Genomic DNA, 21,012 nt, shown 5'->3' with positions numbered 1-21,012 from the left:
GGCATACGGAGGTTCCCAGGCCAGGGATCCAATCGGAGCTACAGCTGCCGGCCTACACCACAGCCACAGCAACACGGGATCTGAGCCATGTCTGCGACCTATGCCATAGTTCACGGCCACACCAGATCCTTAACCCCCTGAGCGAGGCCAGAGATTAATCCGTATCCCCCTGGATCCTAGTCGGGTTCATTACCTGCTGAGCCATGAAGGGAACTCCTGAATTTACAGTCCTGTGTTAATTTCTCCTGTATAGCAAAGTCACTCAGTTATATATACATATATATATATATACATACATATATTTTTTCCTTATTCTTTCCCACTATGGTTTGCCACCGGATATTGAATGTAGTTTGCTGTGCTAAATAGTGGGATCTTATATCCATTCTATATATAAAAGCTTGCATCTGCTAATCCCAAACTCCCAATCCATCCCTCTCCCACCCACCCCCATTCTTGGCAACCACAACTCTGTTCTCTGTCTGTGAGCTTGTTTCGGTTTTGTGGATAAGTTCATTTGTGTCATATTTTAGATTCCACATATGTGATATCATGTGGTATTTGTCTTTCTCTTTCTGATTTACTTCACTTAGTAAGATGTCTCTAGCTGCATCCGCATTGCTGTAAATGGCATTAGTTCATTCTTTTTTTATGGGCTGAGTAGTATTCCATTGTGTATATGTACCACATCTTCCTTATCCATTCACCTGTTGATGGACATTTAGGTTGTTTTCATGCTTTGGCTATTGTGAATAGTGCATAGGGGTGCATGTATCTTTTCAAATTATAGTTTTGTCCAGATATATGCCCGGGAGTGGGATTGCTGGATCATATGGCAATTCTATTTTTGGTTTGTTGAGGAATCTCCATACCAATTTCCATGGTGGCTGAATCAATTTACAACTCCATCAATAATGTAAGAGGGTTCCTTTTTTTCCACACCCTCTCTTGCATTTATTATTTGAAGACTTTTTTTCTGCATCCACAGCATGTGGAAGTTCCTGGGCCAGGGATTAAACCCAAGCCACAGCAGCACCCAGCCATCGCAGTGACAAGGCTGTATCCTTAAATGGCTGAGCCACCAGGGGACACCATGATTATTTGTAGACTCATTCATGATGGCCATTCTGACCAGCGTGAAGTGGTACCTCATTGTAGTTCTGATTGCATTTCTCTAATAACGAGTGGTTCTGAGCATCTTTTTATGTGCATGTTGGAGGCCAATTTTTTTCTCCTTCTAGGGATGCATCTGAGGCATACAGAAGTTCCCAGACTAGGTGTCGAATTGGAGCTGCAGCTACCAGCCTACACCACATCACAGCAATACTGGCTCTAAGCTGCATCTGCAACCTGCACCGAAGCTTGTGGCAACGCTGGATCCTTAACCACTGATCGAGGCCAGGGATCGAAACTGCAACCATGTGGATACTGGTTAGGTTCCTAACCCACTGAGCCACATCAGGAACTCCCCAAATTAGTTTTAATGAAGTATCACTTTGATATCAAAACCTGCAAGATTATAGGAAGGAAGGACAGAGGGCAGAAGGGCAGGAGGAAACCACAGCCTGATCTCACATGTGAAGGTTTGTAGAAAACGCTACATGAGACATTATCAAGCAGAACCTAGCAGCACGTTGATGAAATAATACACCTTGTCTAGGTAGGTTCACTCCTGGAATGAAAGGATGGTCTGGCATTCTTTGGAAAATTCATTCGCTGAAAGTTCAATTACTTAAAAAAATTCTACCTGCACAAAGATCAATAGCAAGAGCATGGTAACAAAGTCCAAAGAAACTGGAAAAAATATTCACGGCTTTTATCACGGGCAAAGAGCCAACCTCCCTAACATATAAGGGCTCATAGAAATTGTTAAGGAAGCCACAGACCGCAATTGAAAAACGGACCAAGGACACGAAGAAACAGTTCACAGAAAAAGAAATACAACTACATCTTAGGCATATTCAAAGATGCTCACCCTCATGCATAAGAAAAGAAAGGCACAACAAAGCCGCATTGAAGTACGACTTGTTGGAAGTTCCCTTGCGGTGCAGTGGGTTGAGGATCCAGCGTTGCTGCAGCCGTGGTGCAGGTCACAGCAGCAGCTCAGATTCCATCCCTGGCCTGGGACTTCCACAGGCCACAAGGGTGGCTGAAATAGAAAAAAAAAATAGTTGCAATCCACCTGTCCAGCCTCAGTAAACCAGTTAGATAAATTGTGGAAGTCCATTCAATGGAATGGAATACTACGCAGCTGTGAAAACGAAGGAGGATGTTCTCAGACACACAGGGTATATTGTGGGGGGAAAACACCAAGTGCAAAACTACCTTTTGATCAAAGGAAGCAAAATAAGAATGCACATGTACCCTTGCTTATGTTTTTTGGAAGAAGTCTAAAAGGATGCACAAGAAGCCAAAAAAGGGTGACCTGAGGGTGGGGGTGGCAGGTGAGAGCTCTGTGGAAATGGGCGGATGGGAGAGCCTTTTCATTGTACACCTTTGTTGCATTTTCTATTTTGAACCATGTGACTTGACTCCCTTTTTAACACCTTTAAAACTTGATGCAAATATTTAAAGATGCTCTAAGATTTTTCTGGAAGAATATACATTGTTCGTGACAGGTGCCTTCAGGCAGGTGAGGGTGGTGAGGGTAAAGGACTTTCATTTGTCATTTCAGGAACTTCCGGACCATTGGGTTGCTTGTCGTGTATACGTACAACTTCTCAATTAAAGACAATTATTAATGTTGACGTGTTTCTGAATCCAGAGAAAAAAGCACCTGTGGAGTTCCCATCGTGGCTCAGAGGAAATGAATCTGACTAGCATCCATGAGGATGCAGGTTCGATCCCTGGCCTCGCTCAGTGGGAGGATCCAGCATTGCCGTGAGCTGTGGTGTAGGTGGCAGATGAGGCTTGGATTGGCGTTGCCGTGGCTGTGGTGTAGACCGGCAGCTGTGGCTTCAATTGGACCCCTAGCCTGGGAATCTCCATATGCCATTGGTGCAGCCCTAAAAAAAAAATAAAATAAATTTTTAAAAACTTAAAAAAGTAAAATAAAGGAGTTCCCATCGTGGCTCAGTGGTTAACAAATCCGACTAGGAACCATGAGGTTGTGGGTTTGATTCCTGGCCTTGCTCAGTGGGTTGAGGATCAGGCGTTGCCGTGAGCTGTGGTGTAGGTGGCAGACGAGGCTCGGATCCCATGTTGCTGTGGCTCTGGCGTAGGCCCGTGGCTACAGCTCCAATTAGACCCCTAGCCTGGGAACCTCCATATGCCGCGGGAGCGGCTCAAGAAAAGGCAAAAAGACAAAAAATAAAATAAAATAAAAAAGGATTTTGTGTGGATTTTTCTGGGGTCTGGGATGGTTGGAATCAGGGTGGCAGAGACGGGGCTTTCTTTCTTTTTCTCCCATGAATCTGTGATGTATACAAGGCCCTTCCCCAGCTGCCGCATGAGCCCAACTCCAGGTTCTCCCAGGAGTGCAGCGAGGGACCAAATCCAGTGAGCCCGGCTGCATCTGAAATGCTATGACTTCAACTGGAAAAGGGGAAAAGGAAGAATAAAGAGCCAAGTGCGATGCTGGTGGTGACAACGGTGTCTTCGACCCGTCGTTAGGCCTGTGCATTATCTCATGCGACCTCAGTATAAGTGGAAGGCCCCCGCCTTAGAGATTCAGAGAAAGGACCTTGGAGTTCAGGGAAGGGACGTGAACTGCCCAAGGTCATTTGACAGCCAAACTTGGCCTGGGCTTTGATGGAGCCTCGGCTAGAAAAGTAACCCCAATGACCGTTCTGGTTCTGTAAGAATCAAGGGTTCACTTTACATGAATTAACTTAATAAGATACCCTGGAGGGCTTGGTGGCTACAGTCTGAAGCTGCGTGCATCCCATTCCAAGCCTCTTCCCACCTCTGCTTGGGAACTCTTGGGGGATGGGCACATAGGCAAGGATGAGCCCCACCCTGGGAAGACTGCAGTATCTGGTGTGACCACCAGGTGGCGGAGCAGCTGCACCCAGCCCTGCCCCCAGCCACCCCAGAAAAACAGAAAATAACAAATTAAAAATTCCTTGGCCTGGAAAGGGGAAATCAGTTGGAGATTCCGGGAACCTTCTGGCACATCCAGGAGGTTTGACCTTCTGCTGTCAGCAAAGCCTAGTGGTGTCCTGACAGGCAAAGGGCAGGGAAGAAGAGCATAGATTTTAAAGTGTAGAATCCTCTTGCACACCGTGGGATTTCAGGAGCCACCTCCAGGCCAGCCACAATTCATATGAGGCCCAGGTCCCAGTGCAGCAGAATCACCTGGGGGCTTATTTTTAAATGCAAATTCCTGGGCCCTTAGGGCAACGGCATTTTCACCAGCATTCCCGTGCTTTCTGAGCCCTGCAAAGGTTTGAAGGACCAACATGGTAACACTTCCTTTCGAGGGTCTGAAACCAGAGGCCAGAGAGGGGAGGTCACTGCTCCAGGTCCAGGCCTTCTTCCCTGTGAGGGTGGTGTTTGCACAAACAGGCATGAAACGCAATCCTTTCCACGTAAAATTTGGCCTGGGGCTGCCCTGGGTGCAGCAACTCTCCCGATCAGCCCCTCTCTCCTGGACTCCTGGCTGGCGTTTGGGCCGGTTCTTTCGCCTCCTCTCTCTATTTGCTATTTTAAAATTCATAATGAGTTCCCGCTAAGAGGCAGCAGTCCAGGCTTTGAATTCCAGGCCCAGAGCCCCGACTCCCAGCTTCCTGGCTGGGCACCATCTTGGCTGTGTTCCCCAAGCCTTCTGGGGAGTTTCTTGGAAGTTCAGGGTCCAGATCGCCACCCACACCTCACCCACACTTCCAGCACTCCTCAGGATCCACCCCAGAACTGACTCAGCCAATTCTTCTTGCATCCTGGGAGGTGACTGGCCCTACTTCTGACTCAGATCCTGAGTTCCAGCCTTTAGCAGGGAATTGGTCTATGATAGGCTGGAGGCCAAGCAGCAGCTGGCCAGGGACACCAGAGAGAGCTCAGGCTGTGGTGTCTGGTGCAAATCCTGACTAGGCTGTGTGGCTCTGGGCAAGCTGCCTGCCCTCTCTGAGCCCCAGTTGCTTTGTCTGGGGCATTCAGCACTGCTGCGCTTCTGGGCTGCTGTGAGGAATGAATGAGAGAGTGCAGGCAGCATGGTCAACACGGAGCTGAGCACACACAAGCCCTCCGTGCCAGGAGCAGCTGTTACTAAAAGGCACAGCACGGGGCGGGCGGGAGCCTTCCCACCTCCTCCCACCAAGTCGGGCTGGCATCAGACACTGGGGCAGGGGGGCGTGACTTTACTCACTTCCCCAGTCTGCACACCTGCTCAGCCCCAAGGCCCCAAGGCCCTTCTAAGAGATGCCAGGAAATGGTAGCTATGGTTTCCACCCTGGGGGAGCTTACAGTCTAATAAAGGCAGCTTGCAACCTCGAAATAGAAACTTCCTGAAATAGCGTGTCTGTCTGGGATCTGGTCTCCCCCGTGCTGCCTGGTGCCAGGCCCATGGTAGGGAGGGGCAGAGGATGGGGTGGCCCCCCTCCCTCCCCTCCCGCTTCGCAGCTCCCCTCACCCCCAGCCTCCCTGCAGCCTCGGGGCGGTGGAGACCCCCTACCCCATGCTCAGGAGGTCCCTGCCCAATCCTCACTTCTATGCTTTAGCCAAATGGACTGAAATGGTCCAGGAAGGGTGAAAGTTAGCCCCACCGTTTCCTGGTTTCAAGGACCGCACGCATGCTGGGGATTCTGAAAGTTGAGGCCAAAGGATGCCCTCTGCCAGCGCGCGGGGAGCTGGTGAGACCGCTCTTGGTAACGGAGCCTGATGCTCTCCCCCCGGCTCCCCGGCCCGGAAGCCTTCACCAGGATTAAGCTTTAACAGAGGCAACGAGGCCACTGCCTGGTTGATGTTTCTCCCACGGCCGTAATTCAGTAACATCAGCACGTCAAGTCTGTTTTTTTTTTTGTTTAACCTTCTTGACATTTCACTTGGTGCCGGAGAACAAGCCTCCCCAGATGCCCCCCCTCCCAGCGAGTTTGGTACCCTGAAGTCCCCTCACCAGAGCAGCGGGGCATCCAATGGGCACTCCTTTGTTTGAGGAGGCGTTTCTTTGAAGTATCTCAGGCATCTCGGGTCACAGGGCACCAGCAGCAGGACAGCCGCCCCATCCCTATGAGCGGTGCGCGGAGGCAGGTCCAGCGAGGCTGCGCTGGCTCGTGGTTCCCAGCAGCAGGCCGGACACTCACCAGCCCCCCGACCCCCAGGAGACCCGGCCTGTGCTGGCTGCTCGCTCCATGGCCTTCACCGAGCTCCTGGAGCAGACAGGGGCTGGGGGCCTCTTCCAGGCCCTCCAGGCCCTCACCCTCCTCCTCCTCTCCATCTGGATGCCCTTCCTAATGCTTGTGGAGAACTTCTCAGCAGGCCACCGCTGCTGGGCCCCCCTGCTGGACAACGGCTCTGAGGTCCCGCACACCTCACCCCGGAGGCCCTCCTGGCCGTCTCCATCCCACCCGGCCTCAACCAGGAGCCCCACCAGTGTCTCCGCTTCCGCCAGCCACAGTGGCAGCTCCTGGACCCCAATGCCACGGCCATCAACTGGAGCGAGGCTGCCACGGAGCCGTGTGTGGACGGCTGGGTCTCTGACCGCAGCGAATTCACCTCCACTATCGTGACTGAGGTGAGGGACCCCCTCAACCCCCTCCCCACCCCATCCCACCGCTTCCTTCCTCCCAGGCTCCCAAGGACTGGGGTTAGACGGCCTCCATCACTGCTGTTAAATGACATTTCTCTCCCCCAATACAAAATTACTGATTACTTAGCATGGCCCAGATCCTGACCTGGGGCCAAGGTTACGGGATAGACCGGGAGACCTCGAGCAGCTCACATTCTGCAGGAGAATTTCAGACTCAGCCAACGTTTCCACCAGTCAGAACGGCGGAGCAAACCCTCGCCCGCGCCCTTTAAGTGGCAGCCACCGTTCTGATGCTTGCCCTGCAGTCCCCATCTCATTCATTCTCATGAGCTCTGTCTTATTATTGAGCCCACTGAACAAGTGACAGAACAGAAGCAAGAGGAGTTCCCGTCATGGCGCAGTAGTTAACGAATCCGACTAGGAAGCATGAGGTTGCGGGTTTGATCCCTGGCCTCGCTCAGTGGGTTAAGGATCCTGAGCTGTGGTGTAGGTCGCAGACATGGCTCGGATCTGGCATGGCTGTGGCTGTGATGTAGGCTGGCGACTCCAGCTCCGATTGGACCCCTAGCCTGGAAACCTCCAGATGCTGCAGGAAGCGGCCCTAGGAAAGGCAAAGAAAAAAAAAAGGGATCAGTCACAAGAAGATTGGAGAGAGCCCAGTGGGGATGGCGACCCAAGGGTGAGCATGTCCCATGGTGGAGGGAACAGAACCAGGCCCGGTGTGTCCCGGCACAGAGGCTGGGGGGTCAGCCGATGGCTGGGGGACATGGGAAAGGGCCTGGACCTTCTTCAGGTGCTAAGGAGAGTCATTGGGACAAGGTGTCATGATCTGATTTGCATATTTAAGAGGTGACTTTGCAGGGAGTTCTTGTCATGCCTCAGTGATTAATGAATCCAACTAGTATCCATGAGGATGCGGGTTCCATCTCTGGCCTCGCTCAGTGAGTTAAGGATACAGCATTGCAGTGAGCTGTGGTGTAAGTCGTAGATGTGGCTCAGATCCTGTGTTGCTATGGCTGTGGCTGTGGTGTAGGCTGGCAGCTATAGCTCCAGCTGGACTCCTAGCCTGGGAACCTCCAAATGCCAAGGGTGAGGCTCTAAAAAGACACAAAAAAGAGAGATGACTTTGCAGAGTGGAGACTGCCTGGCGGGGAGGTGGGGGTTCTACTGCAGTAGTTACAAGAGGGAGCCATGGGCAAAGCAGCCAGGGTGAATAGAAGGGCTGACTTGGGGGGTGATGGCTGCCTGGTCCCCGCAGGAGGCAGAAGAAATCACGGTGCCACGTGCCCAGCCCTCTGTGCTCATCTTCAGAGCCCTGTGGCAGAAGCAATTGTAGGGCCCCGTTTTTGGAGGAGACAGGCTCAGCCACGGGCCAGAATCTACCCAGGCCCACCCAGGCGGTCAGCAGCAGCCTCAGAATTCCAGCTGTGGTTTAACCACCACCAACCACTACCCACTGCAAGTGGCCATCGTACCGTCATCAGACCCAGAGCCACGTCACACATGTGTCGCGCTGCTGGCCGAGAGTAGGGGGTTGAAGCCTGCTGTCCCCACACACCTTCCACCTGGGTGCCTGGCCCTAGGGATCTGGGGACCCCAATGGGGGGTGGTCAGATGGCTGAGGGTCCTGGCCCTTCCTCTGCCGCCTGCTCTTCCACACCCCCTGAGTCAGGCTGACCCGCTCTCCTTCTCTTCCAGTGGGACCTGGTGTGCGCCCACCAGGGCCTGAAGCCCCTAGGCCAGCCCATCTTCATGGCTGGGACCATAGCGGGGAGCATCGTCCTGGGCCTCCTCTCCCACCGGTGAGTATCTCCTCCCTCCCTGATCCTTCCAAACAGAGTGAGCCCCGTGGACAATGAAGTCGTATCCCCTAAGAGAGGGCCTCCCCTGGTCTGTAGTCTGAGTCCCAGCTTCCCGGGGGCCCCAGAGGCCAACATCTGAACCTTGATGCCAGGTTGAGCTGAGAATTTTCCCCAAAAGTTCGCTCTGTCCACAACGGTCTCCTCTTCAAACTTTATGGAGCACCTACTGTGTGCCAAATGTTATTGAGCACCTACTGTGTGCCAAGCGCTACACTGCTCCTGCCCTTGGGGAGCTGATGGTCTTCTGGGAAGAGACAGACACCTCTCTCTTTTAACTCCAATACATGAAGGCAGTGAACTGGAAATACTCGTCTCCCTCCCACCATCCCCCCCCACCCCCCCACCCCCGCTCCAGGACCCTGTTCAAGGCTTGGCTTCCTTTCCTGGGTCTGCGATTCTCTCCCTGCATGAGGCGCCGCTGTCCAGTGCTGAAATGCCCACAGTACACCCTCCCAGCTCCTAAATCTAACTTCAGATTTGAAGTTTCCACTTGGAGGCACCTCCCCTCTACCATGGCCAAGTGCTGTCTCTCTACCCCCAGCCCAGCCCCCTCCCTACCAGACTCCATCCTGGAAAACCGCCCCCCAGGAGCCGGCCCTCATCCCCGATGTTTGGACGGCTCATCCTCCAAAGCACAGCCCCAGCCCAGCGCCCCTGCTTGGTGCCATCCCCGTGCCCAAGCCAACACCCTCTCTGGCCTGGGCTGGCCAGGGCCTCTTCTGGGGTCTCCTGCCTCTACTGGCCTTCACTCTGCTGCGGCGCTCAGAGTGGCTTTGCAGATCAGGTGGCTGCCCAGCCTGAGGTCCCCCGGGTCCCCACCCTGAGGACAGGCCCCGCCCACCCCACCACCCCGGCTCTGCATGTGGCTTCTCCCCTTTGCCCTGCTGGCCCCTCCTGGAGCACCCCCTTCCAGCCCACAGAGCCCACTGCAGCCTCGCCTAGAAGTTTCCACCCACGGCTGCTTTGAGCGCAAGGCATGGTGGCCTCGGCTCCAGGCTGCTCCTCCAGGAGGCCTTCCTGCTTCAGGTGCAAAGGTTCCAGGGCCCTGCCCGCTCTCCCCTTCACAGGTCCTGGCTCTGCCGGTGCCCGCCTCTCATTAGCTCATTCAGCCTGTATGTCCCCACGGGCTTCAGGGAGTCAGGGGTCCTGGGTCCCAGCACGCAGCACACAAGCCTAATATGATGACTATGCATAAATGGCTCCTGTCTCTCCTGGCGGTGCAGACTCTGAGCCTCAGGTGCTCTGCTTCTTTGAAGATGGGTTTGTTACTTCTCCGTGCCGCGGCTTCCTCCTATAAGTGGGGACCCTGCCACCTACCCACGGGACTGAGATGACTGAACTAATCACATGCAAAGCCTGGGCAGGGGCTGGGTACGTGGTCACTCTTCGTGGGCCTTATATAATCCTGAGTGGCGGGGGGCCCCAGCTGCAGGGCACAATGTGGTCCAGCTTGCACCTTCAGAGGACTGGCTGCCATGTGGTCATTGCTCCCTCCCAAGGGCCCCCCATACCAGGAGACAAATTGCAGTCAGTCTGCAGGCCACCTGGTGAGCCTGGGGTTGGCATCGGGTGTCAGCCTCCGGACCTCACCCCGAGATTTAGGGTGCGGTCCCCACTCCTAGGCCCTGCTCCAGACCTCACCCTGAGATTTGGGGTGCTGTCCCTGCTCCCAGGCCCTACTCAGGCAGGCAAGGCCAAGGTTCACCCACGTCTCACCAGTCTAAACAGCACATCCTTCAACTCCGTGCAGGCAGTGGTTCGGGCTAAGCTGACCTGGGGGCGGCAGTGGCACAGCGGGCATGCGGGCTCAGGGCTGAGGGCCCTCCTGTCCCCATGCTTGCCAAGGCCAAGTGCACTCAGCCTCCAGCAACGCTGCCCTCTTATTCAGCATCATGATTTCGCAAGAACTCCAAGAAGCAGGTCATTGTGAATACCTGCATTTTACAGAGAAACTGTGGCTCAGACACATTCAGTCACGTGCCCAAGGTCACCCTGGAAGAACAGAGCTGGGCTCAAACCCAACACCTGATGCCAAAATCTATTCCTTCCTTTTCTTTTCTTTCTTTCTTTCTTTTTTTTTTTTTTTTTTAGGGCCTCACCTGTAGCATACGGAAGTCCCCAGGCTAGGAGTTGAATCAGAGCTGCAACTGCCAGCCTGCACCACAGCCACAGCAATGCCAGATCCAAGCCTCATCTGTGACCCACACCACAGCTCACAGCAACACCAGATCCTTAACCCTACTGAGCGGGGCCAGGGATCGAACACGCATCCTCGTGGATCCCACTGAGCCGCCATGGGAAGTCCTGCCAAAGTCTATTCTTGACCACGAGGTTACCCTGCCCACTGAGAGCAAGGCCTCTGCCATTTTTACAACAAACGCAAGCTGAACGGGGCCCCCCAGCGATCTGAGAGGGAGGTGCTGCCTGCCCTGGGAGGCTCCAGCTGGGGTCCGGGCTTTCGTCAGCCCTCCGATGACAAACACCTGCCTCTCTGCCCAAGTCCCCAGGGCCCCTCTCCAGGCCCCCACTGTGCTTGTCTCCAAAAACAGGTTGGGGCGGAAACCGAAACTGAGCTGGTGCTGCCTGCAGGTGGCCGTGGCCACCATCAGCACCATCGTCGCCCCCAATTTCCTTGTCTACTGTGGCCTCCGATTTTTGAGCTCTGTGGGATGGTCTGGCCTCCTCCTGACCTCGACAATGCTCAGTGAGTCCCTTGATCCCCCGCCCCGGCCACGGCGGGGTGGGGAGGAGGGGGCCCAAGGCCACGGCACGTGGCCCTCACCCGAGTGCCCACCCCTCCTTGCAGCGGTGGAGTGGACCACGACCCGCATGAGGGCTGTCACCGTGACGATGATGGCCTGTTCCTACGGCGTGGGCCAGATGGCCCTAGGCGCCACGGCCTTCGCCCTGCGGGACTGGCGACCCATCCAGCTGGCTGTGTCGGTGCCCTTCTTTGTCATCTTCCTGATATCCTGGTCAGTGCAGTGGGGGGCATTTTCCCTGGGGGAGAACATCACTGAATGGAAGGGGGACTTGGAAGGGGTTACCCTCGCCCCTGCCCCTCTGATTGGCCACGGCTCCTAAGATGCCAAGACCGTGGAAGAGAATGATGCGAGCAGACGGGAGAGAAGTCTCGGGGACTCAGAGTTCTGGGTGGCCACTGCAGTCCAGGGTCTGAGCTTTCCTCCAGCCCACTGACCTCTGGGCCTGAGGGCTCCGTCCTTCCCCCACACCCACCTGCCTCACTCCTTCCCATCACGCAGCCTGTGGGCGTCCAGGGCAAGCGCCGGATATGGAAAGATATTATCACTATTACTTGGGATGTTGCAAAGATCCCTGAAATCTGGAAATACCTGCTTGGGAGTTGGGGGGCTAGAGGAAGAGATAGAGGGAAATCAATACCCAGATTCCCGCCCCCATAAGTTCTCCTGTGCCTGTGGGCCAGAGTTGAGAAGAGTTTGTTATCACTGAGCCACAGTGGGAACTCCTGGCTGGGGATGTTTTAAATGAGTGTGTGTGTGTGTGTGTGTGTTTAATTCAGCACGCTGCAAGCTTTCTTTCTGTCATAGAGAGGGCCCCAGAATCACCCATGTCCAGGCAGCCTGTGTGCTGGCTGAATGGGAGGCTTGGGCGGGCAGCGGGGGAGCCCGATGGGGTGGCGTAGACTGGGGGCTGGTGAAGAAGGTGGCCAGGTGCTAGGATGCATTTTTATTCTGAGACCAATCGGGGACTTCCCATCCCGGTATTAGCAGTGCAGAGGGAGAAGCGGTGGCCTTCTCCCCACTCCTGCTGCAGCCAGAGGGCCTGCTGCCCACCCTCCCTCCTCATGACCCCGGGGGGTGTGGCCAGTCTCGGCCCGAAGGGAACGAAGACACTGCCAAGCACCTGCTTCATTAACAGGTGGCTGCCAGAATCCGCTCGAAGGCTGATTATTATGGGCAAACTGGATCAAGCACTCCAGGAACTCAAAAAAGTGGCTAAGATAAATGGCCACCAGGAAGCCAAAAGGACACTGACCATCGAGGTGAGATGCTGCTGTTTGTGACCCAGAGTGTGGGACGTGACCCAGGAAGGGACGTCCGCCGATGTTGTATCCACACCTTCCCCATCGCCACCGTCTACTCCAGCACCACCTCCATCAAACCAGCCATGCCACCCACACGACGGCATCAGCGTCACCACCGCATTGTCACCTTCGCCATCTCCATCATCACCGTCACCACACTCGCCACCCCTCAACCCCACCATCTCCCTAAGCACCCTCGCCCTGATCACCCTCCACAGCCGTCACCATCACCGCTCCCATCATTTCTGCACAAACACCACTGCCGTCACTGGCATCCACAATGACAGTAACAATGCCAGGGAGTTCCCGGCGTGGCGCAGTGGTTAACGAATCCGACTAGGAACCACGAGGTGGCGGGTTCGGTTCCTGCCCTTGCTCAGTGGGTTAAGGATCCGGCGTTGCCGTGAGCTGTGGTGTGAGTTGCAGACACGGCTCGGATCCCACGTTGCGGTGTCTCTGGCGCAGGCCGGCAGCTACAGCTCCGATTGGACCCCTAGCCTGGGAACCTCCCTATGCTGCAGGAGCGGCCCAAGAAATGGCAAAAAAGACCAAAAAAAAAAAAAAAGAAAGAAAAAGTAACAATGCCACCAACATCATTACATCAGCAGCAGCTTTCCAACGTTCCACGAACCTACCGTCACTATCACTTCCACTGCCATCACCTCCACCAGCGGTACCACCACAACCGACCTCATCTTTATCAACCGGCACCACCAATCCCGTAATTAACAGCAGCGTCTATGCTCTGCATCTTGGACACCGCCCTCCTCCCATCCCCACCAGCTGCACTGCCGTCATTGTCACATCCTCACCACCACCCCAGGTCCACCACGGCCACCATCCACACCACCACCGCCAACAACACAGCCCGTCTCAACAACAGCCACACACCCGCCCCACCACCTCTATTCTCCACCGCCTTAATCCACACGAAATGCATGCTTACCTCAAGGTATCGGGGGAAGCAGAAGCTTATTTGAAGGTTATTTCAGGGAAGTAGGTCTGGGAGGATGTGCAGACAGAGACTAGAGGACACAGGGCTCCCTGGGGGCAGGAGGATCCGGGAAGGCTTCCAGGAGGAGGTGAGCTCGTGCTGACCAGGACTGAGCGGAACACAAGGCAGGCAGCACCTGGGGTGCAGATAGAGACTGAGAGGCACTTGGGGTGCAGGGACGAGCCATGTGCCTGGAGCAGGTGTGCCCCAATGCCAGCCAGGAGGAAGGAAGAGGGAGGTAGGGCTTTGTGGGGTGGCTGCCAAGATCTTCCTGCAGCCCTCCTCTCAGAGACTAGAGCTGGGACACAAGACCCACGCCTTGGCTCCGAGTAGGGGGCCAGGTCTGCTTGATGAACCCTCAGCCCGGGGCTCGAGAAAACCCTTTCTGCCCTCAGCCCCACCTCCACTCCCAGGGCTCTCCAGTCTCTAGAGGCCAAGGCCAGGTTCTCCCCAACACTCTGCTCATCTGGACGCCACTCCCGGCATGGGGGTGGGGCAGGGCCATGGCCCCAACATTCACAGCCCCCCTTGTCCCTGGAGGTACTGACGTCCAACATGGAGGAGGAGGTGGCCACTGCCAAGTCCCGCCATTCAGTGCTGGACATGTTCCACAAGCCCACGCTGCGCTGGAGAATCTGCAGGTTGCTGGTGGTGAGGTACGCCACCCTCCCATCCCCCCCAGTGACAGGGCGAAGGAGGGAGGGGGTGTCCAGGGGAAAGAGCCCCTGCAGGCCTTGCGGGGTACATTTCTGGCTGGGACAGGTGGCTTCCCCAGGGGGCAGGAGCCTGGCAGGTGGAGGAGATGGAGCATGTACAGGTGTGGTCCAGAGGCCGGCTTGTATAAGAAGCCAGCTAGAAGGCAGGGCTGGGATGTGGTCCTGGCAGGGTGCCAGGGTCAAGCTGGAGCCCAGGGCAGAGGCAGAGCCGTGTCCTCAGAGCCAAGGGACCAGCGATAGCTGGAAAGGACCACTGCTGGTCCGCCCCGGACTCACCTTGGCAGCTGGACTCCTCCAGTGCGAAAGGACCACAGGCCGGCCACACACACACACACACACACACACACACACACACACACGCACGCACGCACCTCCCCATGAGATAAGTTCATTGACAGATGGGGAAAGAGTGGCCGGGAGAGACAAGAAACCTGCTCAGGATGACAGAGCAGGCATTTGGATCCAGGCTGTGCTGCCTCCTCGACCTGCCCCGTGACCCCACTCCCGCCAGCCCCGCACTGAGCGTGGACTCCCCATCCCGTCCCAGGAGGCTCCACCTTGGGACCCAAGGGTGCCAAGACCAGGAAAAGGTCCTTCAAACAAATACAGCTTAAGTGACTTTCAGAAGAGCAGATTGAGGCGTGAGGCTCAGATTTGAGGGGGATTTATCTTGAAACAAAACTCAGGATGAAGAAAATGTTTATCTTATGCTATATTTAAACACATATGGGTTATAATGGCAAATACGTGCTGCATTTTAGAACAAAGAATGCATCAAATGCTTCTCTCTCTCTCTTTTTTTGCTTAAATTTTTTTCTGATAAATTAGAAGGTTTTCTGTGCTACTGAAAGTCCAGGGCTGTTCTTTCAAAAACCATCAAGGCTTCCTCGGTTTTCCCAGGAGCCACCCCACATCCTTTATTATTTAAATCTCAGGCTGTGAGGCGGCATCCTCCTGGGTTTCCTTGTCTTTGGCTGTTAACCCAGTTGTTTCCCCGCTAAGGCTCGAGCTGCCCACATGTCAGCAGCTTTCAGACCCAGCCAGGCCCTTCTCCCAGGCCCTGTCACCAACTGCAGGAAACACTGCGTTCCTGCAGGCATTGCAGCCTTTTCTCTGTGGTCATTGGCCCAGGGGGATGCCAGATGTCTCCCCAGGGGCAGCGAGCAGGTGGCACTGAAGGGGAGCCTGGGAGGAGCATTCTGGCAAGGCAAGGGTGGGGACAGACTAGAAGAGGGGTCAAGAATAATTCCCCACCATGGCCACTTGTGGAGCCAGAGTCAGTCTCCGAGGTGCAGAAATGCAGCTACTGCAAGTTCACCTGCTCAGGAGCCTGTGGCGGGGGGCGGCGGAGGGGGGGGACCCCTGGGATGAAGATGAGCTGGAAGTCCATGAGCAGGGAGTCCACGGAGAGGGCCTAGGGATCACCGCCTGAGGAAGGGGAGGGGAGGGCCAGGGAGAGCCAGAAGCAGCAGGTGCAGGAGAGAAGTCAAGGTGATGCTGTCACAGCCAGGCCCCGGCCTGGGGACCTGGGAGTGATGCTTCGGAATTGTCCCTCTGGCCTGTGTAGACCTGCCATGGGATGCTAGCCCCAGCTGGGGCTGGGAAATAAGACTTTCCATTCTGGGAGGGGACCGCCTAGCATCCTCTTCTGAGACATTTGTTCTGTTATGAATCCCATGTTTCAAGGACAAAGGAACTGGCTTCCAGAGAGGGGCCGGCAGAGACTCACCCAGGCTCATGGCTAGCAGAGCAGGGCCACAACTGGGAATAAGAAACACAGCCAGAGGATGCTACAGCCTGACCAGGGGGCAGGTCACCCTTGATCCCCTGCCCTCTCTGCCCAGAGAAGCTCATGTCTTCCTGCTGGTTGGTGGACATGGAGCCTGAGAGGTGATGTCCAGCCCACCGCAGCCAACATCCAAGGCCCACACCCAAGGCCAACACCCAAGCCCCACACAACGAATGGATGGGCCACCTCTTCTCCGCCCTTTCCTGGGACAGCCTCACCCTGGGAGACACATCTTGAGTTCAGCAGGCTGCCCAGTGCAAGGCGGGCGGGTCTCTCCTGGGGAAGCTCTGCTGTGTGGGGTGAGGCGGCAGGGGGGCCCCCTCCTCCGCGGAGCAGGGACCTGACTCCTGGATTTGCCCCACAGCTTCTGCTTCAATCTCTCCTACTACGGGCTAGTCCTTGACCTGCAGAACCTGGGGCGTGACATCTTCCTCCTCCAAGTCTTCTTCGGGGCCGTGGACTTTCTGGCCCAGGCCACCATGGCCTTCCTGCTCCGGTTCTTTGGCTGCCGCACCATCCTGGCCAGTTCCCTGGCCATGTCTGGCCTCGCCATCCTGGCCAACGGGCTGATCCCACGAGGTGCGGCCAGGGCCTCGGGAGAGAAGGCCTCGGGACTACCCTCCCTGGGGCTCTAGCTTCCCCGTCCACCCGCACGGCACTCAGCCCCGGGCATCCTCCCTTACCCCTGGTCCCCAGGGTGGGCCTGGGACTCTGTGCCCCAGCTCTGCCCAAGCCTCTGATGGCCACAACCCAACCAGCCCCCCACCCATCTTCCCGAGGAAACTGGTTCTGAGAGGTGAGGCCGAGATCCCTCTGCAGCAAGGGTCAGAGCCAGGCTTGGACCAGACACAAGCTAGAGGCTGCGTCTGTAGCGGGACGAAGGGTCTGGGAGGCTGAAGAGGCCCCACGGGAGGCGAGAAAGGCTCAGACGGGGCCACGTGTGTGTGGTGTTCCTCTTGTCACAGAGGAGAGCACTGGGGAGGCCGGGGCGGCGGGGGGTGGGGTGCGGCTTCCCCACTGAGGCTGTGATGCCCAGAAACCTCTCCACATCTCACTTTATTGCGCCAGGTGGGTGACGTGGTGGGGAGCAGGCAGGGACAGGTGTTCTGCGGTGGCAGGAAAGCCAGGAGGGAGGTGAAGGCCTGATGAGAATGGAGGGCAGGTCCTGAGCCAAACTCTGAGCAAGATGCAGCGCTGAGCACATGAGAGCTGATGAGACTCTTCCTGAGGACATAGGGGAAGGGGGAGCGGAGGCCCAGGACGACCGCTGGGGTGTGGCATTGACCTGGGCCCCAGGCCAGGGGCCCCACAGGCAGGCTGAGGGGCAGTGGGCAGGCTCCAGTAGCTGGGCAGTCCAGGGCCTGGGAACCCTGGCACTGCCACCCCGGAGCGCCGTCCACAGCCGCCCCTTGATGCGCTCCCACTGCAGACCTGGCTGGGTCTGGCCTGCACCCACCGCAGCCCATCGACCTGATGCCTTCTTGAGCTGCATCCCTACCCAGGGCCCAGGCAGCTCGGCACCTGCTCAGCACTGCCTGGCACCCGCTCTCAGCCCAAGGCAGCCTTGTGGGAGGAGCCAGCCACTCTGCTCCAGGCCCCCAGGGAGCCTCCGGGGCAGACCCACCACCGTGACCCCTCACCCTGTCGTCTGCCCAGATTTGCAGGCCCTGCGCATGGCCCTTGCTGTGCTGGGAAAGGCATGTTTCGCCGTCAGCCTAACCTGCCTCATGATCTACAAGCCGGGAACTCTTGCCGACTGTGCTGCGGTAGGCCGGGCTGCAGGCTGTGCCCAGGACGGGCCCCCACCCCTGGGGGTGGGCAAGAAAGCAACACCCCTGGGAGGGGCCCATGGGAGGGGCTGGGCACCCAGGGACACACAGCAGGGGGCGCGAGGAACCCAGTGCACGTGAAGCTGAGCAGATGTCTCTCCTGGAGTCTTGCCCCCAAAGGCACGTGTTCAGCCAGTGCCTCCCCAGAAGCCCCTCCCTGGGCATCCAGGTGCCTCTGGGCTGGAAACCACTTTGATCCACAGAGCCCTGGGTTAGGTGAAATTTCCTAAGAGTCCTGGTAAGGAGACCAAGAGCTGCCAGGAGAGCCCCAGGTCACCTCCTGGAACCCAAGGGCCCCATGGGACATGGTGGGGAAAGCAGTGGTCTAGAGTTAAGCCAGCCCCCCATCCCTGCACTGAACAGTTGGGTAGACTGAGGCTGGCCAAGGACCTGCTCAGAAGACGGGTCGGGCTGGTCCCAGTCCCCAGAGGCCTGGCCCAGCCTCCCTCGAGATGCTCCCTCACTCACTCCTGTGTCCCTTCTTTGATTTCTTTTTTGACGCATCTTGATTGATTTTGTTGACACTACATAGAAAGCCTGAACTGGAGCTCAGGGGCCCAGTAGAAGCCCTGAGATGAGCCTCCGAAAGACCTGAGACCATGGAGAATAGGGTGGGCCCTAGAGAGTCCCCATGAAGGACTCTGGATATTTCCAAGAAACAGAGACCACCTCTGGATGGAAAAATCTAGGTGGGCTCCGTGGAGGAGGTGGTGTCAGAAGAAACCTTGAGGAGGGCAACTCCTCCAGTCCAGCTTTACCTCCCCTCGCATCCCCTGTCCCAGCCAAGCAGCACCTTCTCTGGCACAGTCCCCCTCCTCAAAGTGGCAGCTGTGACAAGGGTCCAGGCCCTCCTCTCTACCCATAGAATGACGGCAGAAGGCTTCCTGCATTCGGCGAGTCGACTGGGGTCTGTGATGAGCCCCTGATCAGGATGACACACCAGGTCCTGCCCCTGCTGCCCTTCCTTGCCTATGGCATCCTCCCCACCGTCGCCAGCCTCATTGTCCTCTTCCTCCCGGAGACCCAGGGACTTCCACTCCCCGACACCATCCAGGACCTGGAGAACCAGTGAGTGACCCACAGCCACGCTGGGCGTGATGCAGCTGGGCAGGGTCGCACCTGTCACCGCAGGTGCACCCACAGCCCAAGGTCAAGGAGACATCTTGGGCAGGGAGGGCGGGAACAGGGCCCGGCTGGTCATCGTGATGCTTGCAGCTCAAGTTCATTCAGTGTTTATGGCTTTCCTGTTGCCACACTCAGGGCAGCATATTTCCGAATCTGTTGGATCTTTTTTTTTTTTTTTTTTTTTTTTTTAGTCTTTTTAGAGCTGCACCCACGGCATATGGAGATTCCCAGGCTAAGGGTCAATCAGAGCTGTAGCTGCCAGCCTACACCACAGCCACAGCAATGCAGGATCCAAGCCGCATCTGCGGCCTACACCACAGCTCACGGCAACGCCAGATCCTTAACCCACTGAGCAAGGCCAGGGATTGAAACTGCATCCTCCTGGATGCTCGTCAGACTCATTTCTGCTGAGCCATGATGGGAACTCCCGTTGAATCTTTATGACAACCCTGCCTGGAGGAGGCCATTACAATCCCTGCTTACAAGAGGCTCAGAGAGTTGAAGCGATTTCGAGGCCTCACAGGGAGCAGGTGATTGTACCTTAGGCAGGAAAACAACCTGGTCAAGATCCTGGCTCTGCAGCCGGACAGCCTGAGCCTGAATCCCTGCCTATGTGGGCCGTTCCTTCCCGCTCTTACCAAACTGACACAAGAAGAGAAAGAGAGCCTCAACCGTCCTCCCGGGACCTTCCTGCAAAGAAGCCCAGGCCCAGCCCTCTGGTCAGGGCCTCCCTCTTAGGCCCTCTGGGGATGGACCATGCTAGTTTCACCTGCGTTTTTTGAGAGAATAGGAACAAAGGAAGGTTTTGTAACTTTCTTTAAAGCCAGAATCACTTTTTCCACTAACTCATTGATAAAATGGCTGCTGGGAACACACACACACACACACACACACACACACACACACAAGTCTAGCTCAGACCTGTTTTCAGTTTTCAGTGAATAACCGTATGAAAACACCGAGGACAGCGCCTGGCCCACAGCGCATGCTCTGTATACACGGCTGCTGTGTCTCGGGCGACGGGCTTCATGGGCGGCCCTCCCACTGAACAGCAGCCAAGCTCACAATAATAGTGACAAGAGCAGTGGGTGCTTAGGGAGCCCTATTGTTTCCATGCAGCATCTGCTTTGATCCACGCCACAACCCCATGTGGTTCTGTCCAATTTCACCATCAAGGAAATGGAGACACAGAGACGTTGTATGACTCACCTAAGGATGCCCAGCCAAGAGGCAGGAAAGCTGGGACTTAATCCGCAATTTTACTTCATTTGTTTTTGCTGTGTACCTACTATGTTCCAGGCACTGCCTATGCTTTGGGTAGAGCTTACACGCCTATAGGACTTAGCCCTCACCCCTTACCCCAGGATCTGGACGTGTAGCCATCTCACCACCCACTGCTCTCTCTTTTGATGACTCCAGGAGGTCAGCAGCAGCCAGGGGTGGCCGGCGAGAGGTGATCATTACAGAAAGCACCCGGTTCTAGAAAATTCTGCCTGCAGGAGCTCCTTTGGCCAAAGACCCCTGCGGAGGGAATTGCCTCTTCCACGCTCAGAGGGTGGAAGCCATCTGGGCGGCCTGGAGGGTGTGGCAGCAAGGCCATCTGCTGAGGCTAAAGGCTGCTTCACCACTCACTGCTGCTCTCCCTGCCCCGCCGGCCCCTCCACCAACTCAGCCCTGCAGGAGCCCCTGGCAGAAGCACACACTCAGCCAGGCTGCCCTCGCAGCCTCTTAGTTAACACGATGGGTCCTCCCCCTTCCCTGCCAGGCTCCCGTCTTCACACTCATTTCTCAGAACCTGGCGCTGTAAGTGTCTCACCTCCCAGCTTCTGAAGTGGCTCATAGGACAAGGAGGGCAGGGTCCAGACAGACCTGGGTTCCAGCCTCTTCCCTGCCACTCAGAGCCCAGTAAAAGGAGACTCGTGGAATCAAGCTCATGGTATGGGCAACAG

General features: G+C 56.2%; 1 protein-coding gene across 1 annotated transcript; it reads left to right on the top strand.

The window, feature by feature from the left end:
* SLC22A11 (solute carrier family 22 member 11) lies at positions 5,834-19,010 on the top strand. The gene is given in 11 exon segments (XM_021083780.1): positions 5,834-6,453; positions 6,456-6,667; positions 8,381-8,484; positions 11,094-11,248; positions 11,351-11,519; positions 12,445-12,568; positions 14,145-14,260; positions 16,474-16,688; positions 17,766-17,847; positions 18,777-18,853; positions 18,856-19,010. Coding segments are annotated over 11 exon segments (1,578 nt in total). The 5' UTR covers positions 5,834-6,284.

This window comes from Sus scrofa, chromosome 2, assembly GCF_000003025.6.
Source record: "Sus scrofa isolate TJ Tabasco breed Duroc chromosome 2, Sscrofa11.1, whole genome shotgun sequence".
NCBI lineage: Eukaryota > Metazoa > Chordata > Mammalia > Artiodactyla > Suidae > Sus > Sus scrofa.
Note: the sequence above shows the minus strand (reverse complement) of the source record. Positions and strands in the feature narration are given on the sequence as shown.